This window comes from Balearica regulorum, chromosome 7, assembly GCF_011004875.1.
Source record: "Balearica regulorum gibbericeps isolate bBalReg1 chromosome 7, bBalReg1.pri, whole genome shotgun sequence".
Taxonomy (NCBI): domain Eukaryota; kingdom Metazoa; phylum Chordata; class Aves; order Gruiformes; family Gruidae; genus Balearica; species Balearica regulorum.
Window position 1 is genome coordinate 26,296,998 of NC_046190.1, and position 15,434 is coordinate 26,312,431.

At 36.9% G+C, this 15,434-nt stretch overlaps 1 protein-coding gene across 1 annotated transcript in view; it reads right to left on the minus strand.

Annotated features, from left to right (window-relative positions):
- Positions 1-7,537: 7,537 nt before the first annotated feature.
- DLG5 (discs large MAGUK scaffold protein 5) overlaps positions 7,538-15,434 on the minus strand; it is a 109,776-nt gene continuing 101,879 nt past the window's right edge. Inside the window, 5 exon segments of the mRNA XM_075758626.1 lie at positions 7,538-9,389; positions 11,777-11,883; positions 13,685-13,797; positions 14,581-14,708; positions 14,900-15,043. Coding sequence (XP_075614741.1) covers positions 9,286-9,389; positions 11,777-11,883; positions 13,685-13,797; positions 14,581-14,708; positions 14,900-15,043 — 596 coding nt within the window. The 3' untranslated portion in view covers positions 7,538-9,285.

A 15,434-nucleotide genomic window follows, 5' to 3' on the forward strand; every position in this document is an offset into this window, starting at 1 on the left:
CTATGATAAAAGAGCCCATAAATCCTCACAAATTTTAATACAGTTATCTTCTGGAAAAACAATTACTAAGGAAGAAAAACCATCTGTTGCCCATAAATTAGAGTTAAATGGTCATAGGAAAATATTTATTTGACTAAACAAAAGAACTGTCTGCACCCCTCTGTGTCTAAAGCCAATTTCCTTACTCTTGTATTCACAAATAGGTGGAAAATAACTCTCTGCACAGGCTATACACATGGACTTAGTCAGCATAAACTGTCACAAAGGCTTTCCATTTTAAGTCATACCTTTTATTAAGTAGGACTTGACACCGAGCCAGCCAGCCTGATGCTCTCTCATGCTTTTTGCCTACTTTAGAGACTAGATTATTATTGTCTGGTCAAAACCAAAGGTCTGTGGCCATACAAGGCTTCGAATGCCTTCATCAATTTAGAGTGATTGTTACAAAATAGCCCATAATAGGTGTTTGGATTTAACACACTAGAAATGTTGGATTTACGGCTAAGAAATATGCAATACTTATCAATCCACCATTATGTGAACTCCCATTGTGTACATTATGGACTGCAGCATACGTGATTTTAAGATTCAGTCACTTTGTTTTTTCATGCATGGCAGCTGTTCATTTACAGTCATCACTAAGGCTGCAAGTTCTCACCATTGATTTTGCTAATACTTTCTGTCTTATGGAAAAAATTGTCAGAGAATACATATTCTTTTATTTTCTTAAACCTAAGCATGATTGTCTGGTTTGTTTCTTTGGTTATTGAAGTACTTCATGATTTACAAAAAGGAAGAGAAGAATTTTCTGCCAGGCTTGTGACCTTGAGGACGATAGTTTAAAACTCTGCTCTTAATCTTGCAAGAAAAAGCAATCAGTGCTATATACAGCATAAAATGACTGTAAACAAGACACTGTAACTATAAAAATAAATAGACTGTCAGAGATAATGTTTGATGTGTCAGTTTGCATAAACAGAGAGTTTCTCAAATTTTAAAAGAACAATTTGATAAATGCAAGTCATCTTTCATGTATTAGTGTTTCTGCTGAAGAAATAATTTTTAACATCTTTTATTCATCTGTTGTAGTTTTTGTACTGGCCATATTGACATACTGAAAAAAGAAAGATTTAGTCTCTTTCACATACCATAAATATTTTTTTTCCTCTAATTGTTACATTCTGTACTACACATAGTAAAAATCCCCAAACAAAATTTTTGATGATAAGTAATTTTATAGTATAACTCCTGAGTTGAGTAGCTCGCTTGAGACAGCTTTTAAAAGGTCTTTTCTTTTTCAGAAGTCACTGAACATTTTCCTGGAAATAGTGAACAGCTGCCTTCCTTTTGCTGAAACAATGCTTCATTTTGTTGTTTATCAAATGAAATATTCTATTCCATTCTAATTCATTTACGTTTTTGAAATATAACTTTCAGGCTTAAAACACCTTTTTAATGTAGGTATATTAAAAATCAAACACAAGGCTAAATAGTTGAAGACCAGTACATCAGGGTTGGTGGGTTGGTTTTTGCTGTTTGGGTTCTTTTAATGTAACCTATCAGCTTAAATCTAAACAATTTTGTCATTTTTCTGTTTCACATTGACTAACACACCATGTATTGGTCATTTACTTACCTGTAACACCACTGATTTTTCAGGAAGTGTTCTTGGTACATGTAGTATTTGCAGAATTAGATTTAAAAATCAAACCAAACCAAAACAAAACCCCAAAAGAAAACAAAGTACCACACTCAGAAAGCACAGGAATATATACTCAAAGGGGAATCCCACACTGGATAGACTAGCCCACCTAACTTTTTTTCCCATGGAGGAATAGGACACTTGGCTTTGGAGTGACTATAAAACCATGAATTTACATCATCAAGCACGACAACTCAATGGGTTATGATGGAACAAACCCTTATTTAAACAAAGAACACATCCAGTAAGTGGTGAGGGGCAACAAAAAGCCATAAAAACTAAATCATTGAAATAGATCAGGTTTACATCTGGCACACCTGAGAGCTGCCTCTGGATTAAAGACCTCCTTTAAGAATTCAATGGAAAAACAACAAACCATGTCTGTTTTAAAGAGTAAGATAAGACTGTGGCAGAGTTAGAAACTTTCTGCAAATAGACTCCTCCTTGATCCAATAAATTTCATTGTTCCATGCTAGGAGAAAGAAGCTCTGTTCCTTTACCAACGCTATTTTTAATGCCGGGAAAGCAACATTTCCATTTGTTCATGTGATAGTAAACTTCAGCTATTCAAAGTAGCTCCATTCAATCTAGAAAAGGTGCAGAGAGGAGGTAGCAGGAACGATGAACCTACCATTTAAGAGTCTAAGAGGTAAGCTTGTTTAGCCTAGGAAAACAAAAGCTGAAAGCGCTCTGCATCGTGAAGTACATATACTGAGGCAGGGAAGTTAAAACACCATTAAGGTTCCACAGATGCATTTGGTCTGGACATCAGATGATTTCTAAAATAAGGGAGTTAGATTTTCAAAGTCTCATTATCAGAGCACTGAGAGCAAGAAAGAAAATTACTTTCAAACTCTGGCTTAATTGTTTCACAAAAGGATTTCTGTTTCTGAGTAGCTCTTGCTGCGGGCAAGAGAACTGAAAAGGATTTTAAGGGCCCATGACTTCCAACATCCAACACTGGTTTGTTGTTGCTCTTGTTCTTTCCATCATACAGTGTATTACAGACTGCCTACATCTTCAAATGACTGACAGTACAGACGGTGTAAAATAAAAATGGGGCTTTAGTGCAAGAGTAGGGTGGGAACGAAGCAAGAGAAATATGGCTACTTCTGGTGAGTTTCAACGTTTCAGAACTCTTTTATAAACTGACCTCTTGTAACTTCAGTAACATCCTAAGTTATAGCAAAAAGGTTAAAATTAGAATAACAATTGTTTATTTCTAGTGAAGGTCAAGCACCATTTGTGATTCTCAGTAATTTGTAGCAAGTCAGTTCAGCTACACTTCTGCATACCTTACCAGCGCTGTGTTATCACAGAATCGGAACAGTGCAGAGGGAAATTCAAATTAATTCAAAGACTGCAGACTCTGTAAGCCTGCAGAGGTCATAAAATCCTAAGGCAGGTGTGCGGACTTTCTCAAGTCGTCTTCTGTTGCTTACCAAGTAAGTTCTTTTACGAATGTACTGCTGACGCTGCTGGAAACATAGTAAGGCATCACTTTCAGAAACTGCAGACGTGGAATCCTTTACTAAAACGTTATCTGAAATTGCAGGCTGCTGAATGCTGGAGTGGATCAGCCGCTGCTGTTCACAAGATCATCAACAGCGAGCATAACAAGCGTCTAGAATCAAATCAGTAATTAATACACAACTGCATAGTATGCTTTATGAAACAAACAGACTTTACATAATGTCCCAAAATACTTTAGCATTAGATAACAGGGCGAGGAAGAGAGAGATTAGGTTGCATCAGCAATGGAAAAAATGTCTTTGAGAGTTTCATGTGCAAGGAGTTGAGGAGCAATGACACAAGTGAAGCATGAAACAAAGAAATGGGGCAAATAGGAAGGCTGCAATGGACGGGAGACACACCTTGAAAGAAGATTTATCTACTAATGGCAGCAAGACTATAAAGCAAAGGGAAACTAAAGCTGAATATAACAGTAAAAGAAGGGGAAGGCTGGCAATGTATCCATATTCTAATTCTCACATAAACTAGAATCTCACTCCTATTCTGAGAAAAATTTCGTGGAGCACTTGCCAAAACCACACGTCTGTATAAGGTTACAGAGCAGAAAAGGGACAACTGGAAGGAAAAATGCAGCAGCAATTGCTGATCAGAAACTCCAGTTCAGCTCTGGAAGGCACAGAACTGCCACTGTGGAGCCAGGACTGGAAGCATCTCACTAGGGTTAACTCATGCAAAGACGGAAGCATGATGAAGTATCCCATGGAGCAGCACAGCTGTGGACTGAATGCAGCCAGTGCAGCCCCAACACTTCCTTACTCCATGCTGTGAGAAGCCAACTCTGATCACATCCTGCGCAGGACAACAAAGCAGTATCAGCATCAGGTAGGAATTCAAGAGTATCTTGGAGTTCCAATCTTGCAGCTCTGAGGGAACATCTGCCATACAAGGCCAGGAGGAGGGGTAAGATATGCAATTGATTTTTACATCCTTATTTGAATTATTTTGCAGCTGTAAAATAGTCACTCTGGCACATAATATGCAGTACCACCCTGAAAAATGAATTCTAAATAATTGATCTGCAAATCAGTCAGAGCAGGTCTCAACAGATCACACTATAATTGCAGCTATTAAACACACATTTTTTACTACAGTACAAGTCAGGCTATAAGAGTATGAGTATTCATTTTAGAGTTCGAAACACATTGGCAGCCAGAAGCTCTACAAGGCCACACAGTTCGGCCAACCCCAGATGAAAGCGATACACGTTTGCCACCAGAGGACCAACCTTGAGGGTTGCTGAGGACATGCAGCTTGTATCACTGTCCTGGAATTCAGCTCCATGTGTTTGGTTTCTTTAGTAATTGCACTTACTCATCTTTGCATCACAAACCTAATTGTTACTATAATGATACGAGCAATTGCTGGTACTCTCAAATCATGTCTTCGCAGAAGAGAACAAGTTTCTATCTCTCATTTTAGGATCTTTTGGATGACTCCACTGGAATTATCCTCTCAAAATGCTATAACAGTTATTTTCATCACAGAACTATAAAAGACTTACAATTGTATTAGGCCCCTTGCACATATTTAGATGAAGCAATGTATTTTCAGTCTTTTATTGCTTACGCTAGCCAAACATCAGACAGGCTGAAACTTAAAACCCTTGATTTGTCACAGGTAGGCCACAAATATTGTCTTAATTAGGTTAAACAATTAGATTACTTGAGCATCTAAATGCTAAGCTCAAATGCTAAGCATTTGTGGAACAGACAGATTTGACAAATGAAGGAATTATGATGATTTAAATTGATTGGCATTATTGCTAATGAGGTAAGATGAATCTGCAGCAAAACCAGATGCAAAAGTTGTGGGAAAAGGGTCACTTCCTCTGAAGATCAAAGTCACCACCTTCAGCAAGCCGATCATCCCCTGCTTTCAGAGGAAGGGCAGAGGCAAGATTACATAAGAAATGTCATTCACATTTGCACTGAAAAAATTTTAAAAGAAAAAAGCCATTGCAAATTTAAGTGAAATTTTATCAAGAAACAATTATTATTTTTTTTTCCAAGTTGTTGAAAGTATTTAATGTTTTGACAGACTTGTTTCTCATTTTGGAGACATAAATGTATTGTTAAATATGCAGTGTTTGGTTTTAGGTTGTTTGTTTTGCAGAAGTAGTATTCTAGCTCTTGGACATTCTCTTTATACTGTGAACAAGGAAAGAGTCATAAATCAAGAAAGCTCATATCTCTGAAAGCTTCCTCAGCCACTGGTGTTATTTCCTCCAATATGATGGACACAGAAAATAACCCAGTGAAGACACACACCTAGCATATCATGTACTGTTAATATAACATAGCAATGACAGATAATTCACCATAGTATCAAGTGACTAGGTTACATAGTACACAGATTTTGGTGATTTGCTTCTTAAAATAATTATTAGATCTCTGCCATTTTCCCTCCTACATTTTTAGAAAAAAGACACATTTTTAAAACTTGTGTGTGTTAAAAAAAATCATCTTGGATTTCATACTTCATGCACGGGGGGGGGGGGGGAACCCCAAAACTTTACTACACCTTTAACAGGTGCATTTCGTAGAGAAAATTAATTACTTGAATAAGTTCTTCTACTGAAATCAGAATACCTTTAATACTCCCTATTGTTTTTAAACTAAGTTACAAGATGAAATAAATATAAAACAAAAAAAAAATCAAAACTTTTTCTGTACTGGAGGTCTAAAAGATAACTTCTTTATACTGTTCAGTTTCCACTGCAGGTCCAGGACCTTTATTAGTTGTTGCACAAGACCAAAGTCTGCCTTGTTGGGTATCTGTATTTTTCACAGCAATCTCTTTAGTTTCCAAGCCAGTGCAATTTTTTCCCAATGTCAGTGTATTTTACAAGAAACTGGATGTTGTGAAATGGAGGTGTAGAATCTTAGAAATTACATGAAGCCTTAAATATAAGTCTAGAAAAGATTACAAGATTGTACTTCAACCATGAATGCATCCATCTGAGATGCATCTAGGAAAGCTGTTCAAGACTGCTTAAGGCAATGTTTGCATTCACTGAGTGGGATTATGATATGGCCTCCAAATTTATCAGACAGTGAAAGGACCCTTGTATCAGGTGGAGAGGCTGGCAGCTGTCAGAGTGTGATTCTGGGTCTGGCAAACACTTGCCCTGCAATTCAGGTCAATGTGAACAGAATGGAAAGGTCTGAAAGCAAGTAGATGCTTGTCAATGTATTAACAACAGATTATGCATATGGGCTGCAGTATCTTCAACCACTTTATGTCAGTTTAGCTATGGAGAAATAAAGTTAAAAGATGCTGATTTCTAGCTAGCTCCTTACCTGCAGCCATATGTGCTGCATGGTGGCTTATAAGCATGAGGGTGAAAATTTCAGACTTTTGTTGTCTAGCTGTACTACTTTTAAACTATTTTTAAAATACCCACAGAACTATATTCTTTAAACACCTGGACAAAGTTACTCTTTTTGGAACGATGGCCAAATCTAGCTCCAGCACGTAGCATTATAAAATAAAATGTTGTACCAGGAAACACTTGATTTGAGCTAAAGGAATCTTTCTAGTGTTTAACCAAGACCTCAATTCTACTTCCTTGTGATCAACCTGCCAGAACCTGCCCATTCTCACTTCTATTTGTCCTTTATTAGAAGATGACACCACAGCGGGTTTTTTCAAGAAAAGCAGATAAGGTGTGAGTCCTGTCTTATGACTGAAGGCTATTACTAGGTATGCAGATTACCAGAAGACTGACCATCCGCCAATCCGGTTCACGCTGAAGTTAACTCTTTGGCATCTGAGGATAAAACAACTGAGGAAGAAGAAAAGTTAATACACAATAGTTACCTGCTCTGAGCTTCCAGATAACTCAACAGAAGAGGCTTGTCTGTCCGAAGCGTAAAAACAAAGGCACAGAACTCTACAATGTGCCTTTAAGCTAACAATTCACGCTTTTGCCTGTCAGGTTTTCCCTGGTTTCCAGTGACACTCTCTTGAAAATAACACTGATAGACATGTTCTCCAGTTAAAGCCTCCATCCAATCAATTGCATTTCTGCTTGAAATCCTTACCACCACTGGGCCAGAATGTTAAAAGTATGTTAACACAAACCAACATCTCACTTCTTGTGTCCTGCAGTTTATGAACATCTTTGGTATTTATGTGTGCAAGGCTGGGCAAAACCACAAAACCAAAACTCGTTCCTCTCAAGGTGGGCACTTGAACCTGTATGTGCCAAGTTTAGTCAGAAAATCAAGCCTTACAGGAGGACTCAGCTACACAGAGTCAAGGAGAATATTAGCTATATGCACCTTTTACACACAAGTCAAGTTATAGAAATTGACCTTTATTTAGTAATCAGTTTCTTTAACTTTTTTTTTATGATACAAAGTGACATTTTCATTTTAGTACAGAAAATCCACATCAGAACAGTACCTGTCTGTTTCAGTTGTACCACTGGAGTCTACTCTGACCTCAAACTTTAAAAAACAAAAAAGCAAAAAAAGGAGATAAACAAAAAACAACTGCTGTCCCTCACCATGAGAAGTACTTTGACTAGTAATTCATCCATACCATTTCCTATTTTTTAATTTTTATATATATAGTATTATAATAGTATGGTGTAATACTATATAAAATACTACACATATATGTATTATAGTTCAAAATACTCTCTCTCTATAGTATATAACTATATAAATAAAGTATTGTGAACTATAAAATAGCATCTGTAAAACAGAAATTAAATTTAGGACCAGATCTTTCTTTGAAGAACTGTGCAAGAAGAATCCCTTTTTTTAATTAAAAAAGCTGCAAACAGAAGCAAAACTACAGCCTGTAGTGTAAAACTAGATACCCTACACAATGAAATGTTAGGAACAGTGACCGAGAAGCAGTTCTACTCAAATGATATCTTAAAAACATTTAAAATACAGTACCCAAGAAACATGGCACAAGAGACAGAAGAGACAGGTACAAAACCTGTGTTAGGAACACAGAGTCAGAAGTGCAAAAAACAAAAAGGGAACCGATACAATGGAGTTTGGTACAATAGGTAAATATGTATTGCAACCAAAACTAAACGACCACTTATTTTTTGACAGTGAAAACACTAACAATTTAGTACCTTTCTAAAGGCTTTTCATCAAAGCCCTAAAACTGTGGCTGCTCTTAAATAAAAACAATCTAGGTGAATGCTACACACTGAAGTACAAAGCTTAAGAATTACCCTGCAAAATTGCACCGACGTAAGCTTTCCATATTTACAGGATCTAAAAGTGACAGAACACAGCATGCTAGGCCTAGCTTATGACTCTTCCCCACCAGTACTTAATCCAGGCCCAACAACCAAAAATTATTATTTCTCAACACACATTAAGCTTGGATTGTTCAGATATATTATGACGTTTAAATATTAGATTCATGCATAAAACAAGAAACGATATCTTTGACAGACAAGCGTTGACAGGATACAAACAGTGGTCTGCCCTGTAGAGGAGTGTACTTCCTTCGGAGCTTACTCCCAAGACGTACCGATTCAATCCCACGTTATTATCTGGTTGTCAAGTCAACAATGTAATTAGAAATGGTCAAAATTGCAACTAAGAGTCACATTGCGCACAAACCATTCGCTCATATTCAGAAATTTCACTCCATTTTGCAGAGTTACCTCATTAAGTGAAAGGACACAGTTCAAAAAACAAAACCAAACAAACAAACAAAAGACATTCAAGTAAACAGCAACAACCAAATACTTTGAAAAGGTTTTTGTAAACTTGTCATTCTACAGGGTTTTGCAGCATTGTTAAATTCATTACTCATGGACAAGTACACGTAGGTCCAACCCCTCGTGACAACCTGTCACGCGTACACTACAACGTAAGAGACAAGCTCGGTGAAGTGATCTACCCCTTAGCACATGCCTCATCAGGTCCTCGTGTGTTCAGTGTTATCATTCCCCTTCATGAAACAGAAATCACTTACGGATGTCTTTATAAAGACAGAAATGGACAGAGTCCGTTGGATAGAAAGTTAGTTGGTTATTTACATCTGCAAAGTAGTTTCACAGCGAAATAAATCTACAGCGGGCCAGCTGGGATCCACAGGACTTTGTTTTGTTCTTGATCGACAGTTGTCATAATCTGAGTGCAAATGCTTGAAAGGGCTCCTCCCTGGACAATGCCTGGAGAAAAAGAAACCCCCCCCACACGAATGAGACTGGAACAAACAGTTATGACTAATTACAAAGAGCAGTCTTTGGCATCTTTCTGCAAAGGGTTTATCCACAGATCAGAATTAATCTACCCAATTCAATATTTGCCAGATGCATGACTCTATTAAAACAAGAGAAAGAATAAACAGAGCAGACAGGTCAAGCATTCAATACAGTTTCTTCTGCTAGCTCTTAAAACAGCCCAGGGAAGTCACAGACCTGATGGCTATAATCAACTAAGACAACTGTTTTGTTAGAGGCCTCCATGTACTATTTTCAGAGGCATCAGGTGGCAAAGTTTAGGTCTAAAGATGGTCAGAACCTGCTATAATAAACCTTCTCTGTTCAGCATGTGGTGGTAAGAGTTTTATATTTACATGGCAATATACATAGAGACTATAGCTGTAGCAACTAGACACTATTTACAAATATTAGAAGTAAATTATGAGGCAGCTCACAGATCATTGAGCTAAATAAAACAGCAGCGGTTGCTACTCCAATTCTTATTGTCAACCACATTCAAGGAACAAAAAGACCAACAGCAAGCAACTCCCTGAAAATCAATTCAAAATATAAATTAACACCCTGCATTCTACCCTTGCTAAACATAGCAGTCATAAAAAGTAAAATGCCAACACTGACACAAGAGAGGAGAACGTATTAGCTTTAAGACTTAAAAAGTGAGGATTTTCATGACTTGAGAAATATGTCAGCAAAGCCACTGGCCTCAGCTACCACCAATGCTGGAAAGATACAGAAAGTCTTACAAGGCTTAAGGTATAATTTCCATTTTTGAAAAAAGAGAATTTGATCTCGTGTAAAATATTACTTGACTCTGCAGTACATACTACTGTTAATGTCAGCTGAGTTTGGATACAGAATGCAGGAACCGACAACATCTATGAAAGGTGACAAATGGCCGTGAGGAAGTGATTCAGATTATGCACTGCGCTCACAACCTGGTATAGGAAACAAAGCCAACTTGAAAGAGTAATTAGTCAAAAAATGTACTTCATGAAGTAGTCACAGAGCTCAGGCCTGAGAGAGCATGTCATTAGCTTCACAAGGAAGCTACCATTTCTAATGTGCCTACCTACAGGCTATTTTTTATGCACAACATTATAATTTCAACAAGCTTAAATGTCAATGCACCAATCCTCTCTGAATACCAGCATCTGGGAATGTTGGTGACAGCTGGAGTCCACTGTACTTGGCACTAACAGAGGGAGACCCTTCCCACAGGGCATGTGAGAAGATCCACACAGGACTCTCTTGGACTGAGTGCTACTTTCACTGTCAGGTTGAAATTAAAATGCAACAAATGACTCAACAAGGAGCAGAAGATAACATGTAATGATGCAATCTGACCATGCACATGTCAAATTCTGTGAAGGAACCATGCATGTACATCTGTGTGTACTACTTACATGAACATTTGCATAGCTCTTACATACCAGGTAGCTCATTATGTTGAGAACATGCAGCTTCTCTCAGGACGTGCTGAGATAGCTCTATACTAAAAACACCCCCCTTCCCTCCCCTGCACTTGGCAGATATGCTTCAAAATATTTCTGTAGGAATCTCATTGTTCAGGGGATGAAAACTTGGGGTGGCTGGTTTAGTGGTGGGTTTTGGTGGTTTGTTTTGTTTTTCTTTTTAAGTTTTGTTGCCATTCCCATCAAGATGGCTAGAATTTTATCCCCACTCTTTTGAATGTATGTGGAACCACATAGAAATAGACTCTAAAATAAGCACAGACAGTCTTTAAATACAGTTTTCTTTCTCTAATAAAAATACAGTATTAACTAGAATCCAAGATTCATATAGTATACTTTATGATGTTAAAAAGGCCTCTGAAGTTGAATTAAATTATTCCAAATTACAATGCATGCTCAAGAAACTTTTGACAATTTTTTTCCTTTCTTGAAAGATTTAAAGTATGTCTCAAAGCATTCATTAATTTACACTACAGAGGTTTTTTTGTGTTTTGTTTGATTTCTACAACTACAAAATAACTTATACTCCTTACATGGTATAAAACAAACACTGTCAAATTATCTTGACCATACTTCCAATAATACTGGCTTGTAACAAAACATATTCAGAATCTCTTTATGTTATAAGATTAATAACATGCCTAAAACAAAAACATGTAAAAGAAAGGGATAGTACTTGTATCTTGAGATTTCCTGTCCCACTACAATAAAACACCAGAGCATGAGTTTGCCAAAAGGGAAGGCAGAAGGAGCGGTGGGGGGGGGGGAGGCTCTTTGAAGGAACATAGGATCTTTTGAATTACAGTGTAAATGGATTAAATTACAACTGTGTTCCTAGTGAAATGTTGATTAAATACTAACCTGTAAAGTACTTGCTATACTCTTGTTCTATTTTTTGAGCTGTCTCAAACTGTTCTTTGGAATGTTTTTGTGTAACTTTGTCCCTCAGGAAGATGGGTCTTTTTGCTCTCTGCAAAAAAAGAAAGAAAAAGAAAAATCTTATAGAAGAGTAATTTTATTTTTTTAAAATGGGACTTGAAATGATTACCTCCAGTTGGGTGAATGTGAAAGGCTAATTAATTTGTAAGCATAATCCTGTGCATAGAGTGCCATCTACTGTGTTTCAGCAGTATCAGCATACGCATCAGGATCGTTTCAGTGCTAACAAATTTATTTGCTATCAAAGACACTATTCCTTTAAAGTCTCACAGATTGGGACGGGGTTGAGGGAGAAAGAATATAATTTTTCCCAGTTCGTGTGAATCCAATCATCATCTCAAACATTCCACTACTCCCTACACAAAGCTGGGGCTCAAGTACTACCCTATAAGGGTGTGAAGAATCAAGCACTGAATTTTCTATGTCATCTTATATATGACACATTTTTTGAGATGACTGTTTTTCTATTATACAAGCTGTTGGAAATAAAACAAGAAGAAAATAGAGAGTAATACAAACTGTAAAAAAAAAAATAAAATTAATTCTGATCAAGGCTTGTAACATTCTCCTCCAAATCTGAATTGAGGTCCCCAGTAGGGGATTCTATTTAAAAGGAAGCAGAATTTATAATCAACAAGTAAGATCATATAGATAGGTACTGAAACAATATAAGCATAGTTTCTTACAGCAGTGAGAAAACAAGCACTTTTTTTTTTTTTTCTTTAAGAAATAAAATAATCACTACTAAACTAACCTATCACTGCTGTGTAGCATTTCAGAGAATGCCAATGGAACCCACGCTATATCAAAAAGGCTGTTTGGAAAAACCTTTGGTGCTCATAACAGGCAGAGAAAATGTGCCACTGCATCTTATTTTGATGACTGCTAGAAATCCTTACTTGTCTAGTTCAATCGCACTCTGTCACTTTCAAAAAAAAAAAAAAAAAAAAAAATTAGCTGTAATGGTCACCATGCCATTTCCAAAGGGGCTCAAGACATGACAGTTCCATTTATCATTTGTGTGCATGATCCTGCAGTGGTAATGAAATATACCACATTGCTTTATGTCTTGCTTCTACTAGAAAGTGGTTATACTTATCTTCTTTATTAAATAGTCATCAAATTTGCCTACAGATCAAGAATATAAGAAGTCTTTAACTTTCAAAATGACGGTATCATAACTGTAAGATCTCACAACAAAACTGTTTCTTAATACTTATTTTGGGAGATTATGCCACTTCTTGCCAAACGAAAATGTGTGAAGGCTTATTCAAACATTAGGGGAGGAACTGTGGTTTGTAACTCCCATGTTCTGTTCCTGGTTATATTCAAGCAGGAAATTCCCAATTACTGAAAGAGCACGGCCCGAGAAGACCACAGCATAGACACTCCATGGCAAAAGGGCACTTCCCTTGCCATTTGCACTGGAGAATGAAGGTGGGACAGCTGAGGTTACGAATCAATCGGCACCGCATCCACGCTCTTGGCCCCGCTGAGAAGATGAAGGATAGCTCTTTGTCACGGTCACAACTTAATCCTCAAAGGATCTCACCCATATGTGTCTTACAGTTTAATACAAAGGTAAGCAGGAAAGATCTGAGTGCCTCCTAAAGTACATACAGTTTAGTCTACATTGGTTGATTTCTTTGAAAGATACACTTAATTGTCATGCAACCAAAATGAAGCTCAGATCATTTACCTCACAATGGTTTTTGTGAGGATTAATTTCCACATTTGAAGAGATTTATGATTGGCTAGGATGAAAGAAACAATAAACGTAACAAGTTTATTAGGCTAAAATAACATCCCTGAACTATACCCCTCACAGACTACTTGATTTGTTTAGCATTTTTGTAGCGAATAAAAATTACAATAGGGTAGATATGAACACTGTGGAGCCGTTCGATGGCATGAGGAGCGATGTCAAGCAGACAATGACAATCCTAAGATCAAATGTAAATGCAAAACACCCATTCAGTTAAAGAGCACAAGCACACATGCAAATCCCCCATTTCTTCCCCTACTTAAATCATAGCAACCCAACAGAATTTTGCTACACATTTAGCATTTTGGGACTACTGAGCAATTTGTACCCAAAGGATTTATAACAAAACACAGAAGATGAAAAATTGCAAGAAATTCCACTCACAGTACCAAAAGCATGCATCGATAGAAATAAAGTATTAGAAGAACTAATGAAATGAAAACTCAGATTGAAATATGTAATACTTTTTTCCAAATTTAAATATTCATATTGATTTTCTCTTTCAGAAGTCATAAGCAACACAAGCATTACAATAATAAGACTTTCTGTGTGGTTTGATAGAAACCGTAAAAAATGTACAGATTTTAATTAACGTCTGTTTCCAGGATTATTATGATGTTCATGTTTTATTTGACTGCATTAAATGGAATAGTTAAAAAACCTAAATGCTCATTTGGGGGAGTAGGAGATGGAATCTATGAAAATAATTTCTAACTTTATTTAATAATACTGTAAAAGAATACGGACATTGCTAGTTTCTACAACAAAGGTGAGCTTGCATAAAATAATCTTTAAAGAGTTACATGCCAAAGTGAGGTAAATTTTATTTTACTCAGCAGCCTGGGAAACAATTCTCTGAATGCCTTCAAGGAAGACAACGCTAACATAATTTCCACCCCCCCAACATCATATGACCATATATTGCAAATTGTACAAAGAACTACTCATTAAAGTGACTCACCTTTTCTGTTATCTCTTTTATTGAAGCTACAGTCGTCACATCGAAATGTCCACTCCTCCGTTTATAATCGATAAACAGACAATCCTTCACACCCCGTTCAATGGCTTGTTGGGAAGCTTTCATAACCTCTGTTTCACAGAACCAGAAGAGATCCACTCTGACTACTATTCCTTAGACACAGAACAAGGCTAACAAAACAATGTCTGCAAATTCAGATTCTTGGGGTTTTTTCCAAGGTTGTGCTACCATTTAGTTCGCTTATACAGATGTTACTATCATGTACTCAGAAAGAATAAATGGGTTATATCTGCATACTTACCAAGAGGACATCTGCAAAATTTTCCAGGGGATTCTTTAACCAACATGTCTTTCACAGCATCGGGTAAAGGTCCTAGAATAAGGACGGGCCTAGGAGAGGTACAGTCCACTTTCTGTACGCGCTGATATGCCAGACTTGCAGAATCTACGCACACAGAAGATTTACTTATAAAAGTGTAAATTATTTTCCTGGCATTCTTCAGATAAGCAAAAGCATCCTAACAGTATTATTAAAACAACTGCCTTGCAAGGGATAAGGGCCTTGACAAGTATAAGAAATGCTCACTAGCCATTATTGCAATTTTATCCACTTGACAGCTTAAAATAGACATTTTTCTAATTGAACCTGGTGCTTCTCTGCACCACCCTCACCCAAACTGTAAAACCAAGCATTCCTATTTTTTTTTTTTCCTGAAAGTATAAACAAGACACAATATTTGGTTTTCTCTGGTATGGTTTGTTGAGCTCTTCCAAGAAAGTAAGGATTGTAACCTACATGATTTTTGAAGTGGAGTGAAGAAATACCAGTGAAGATT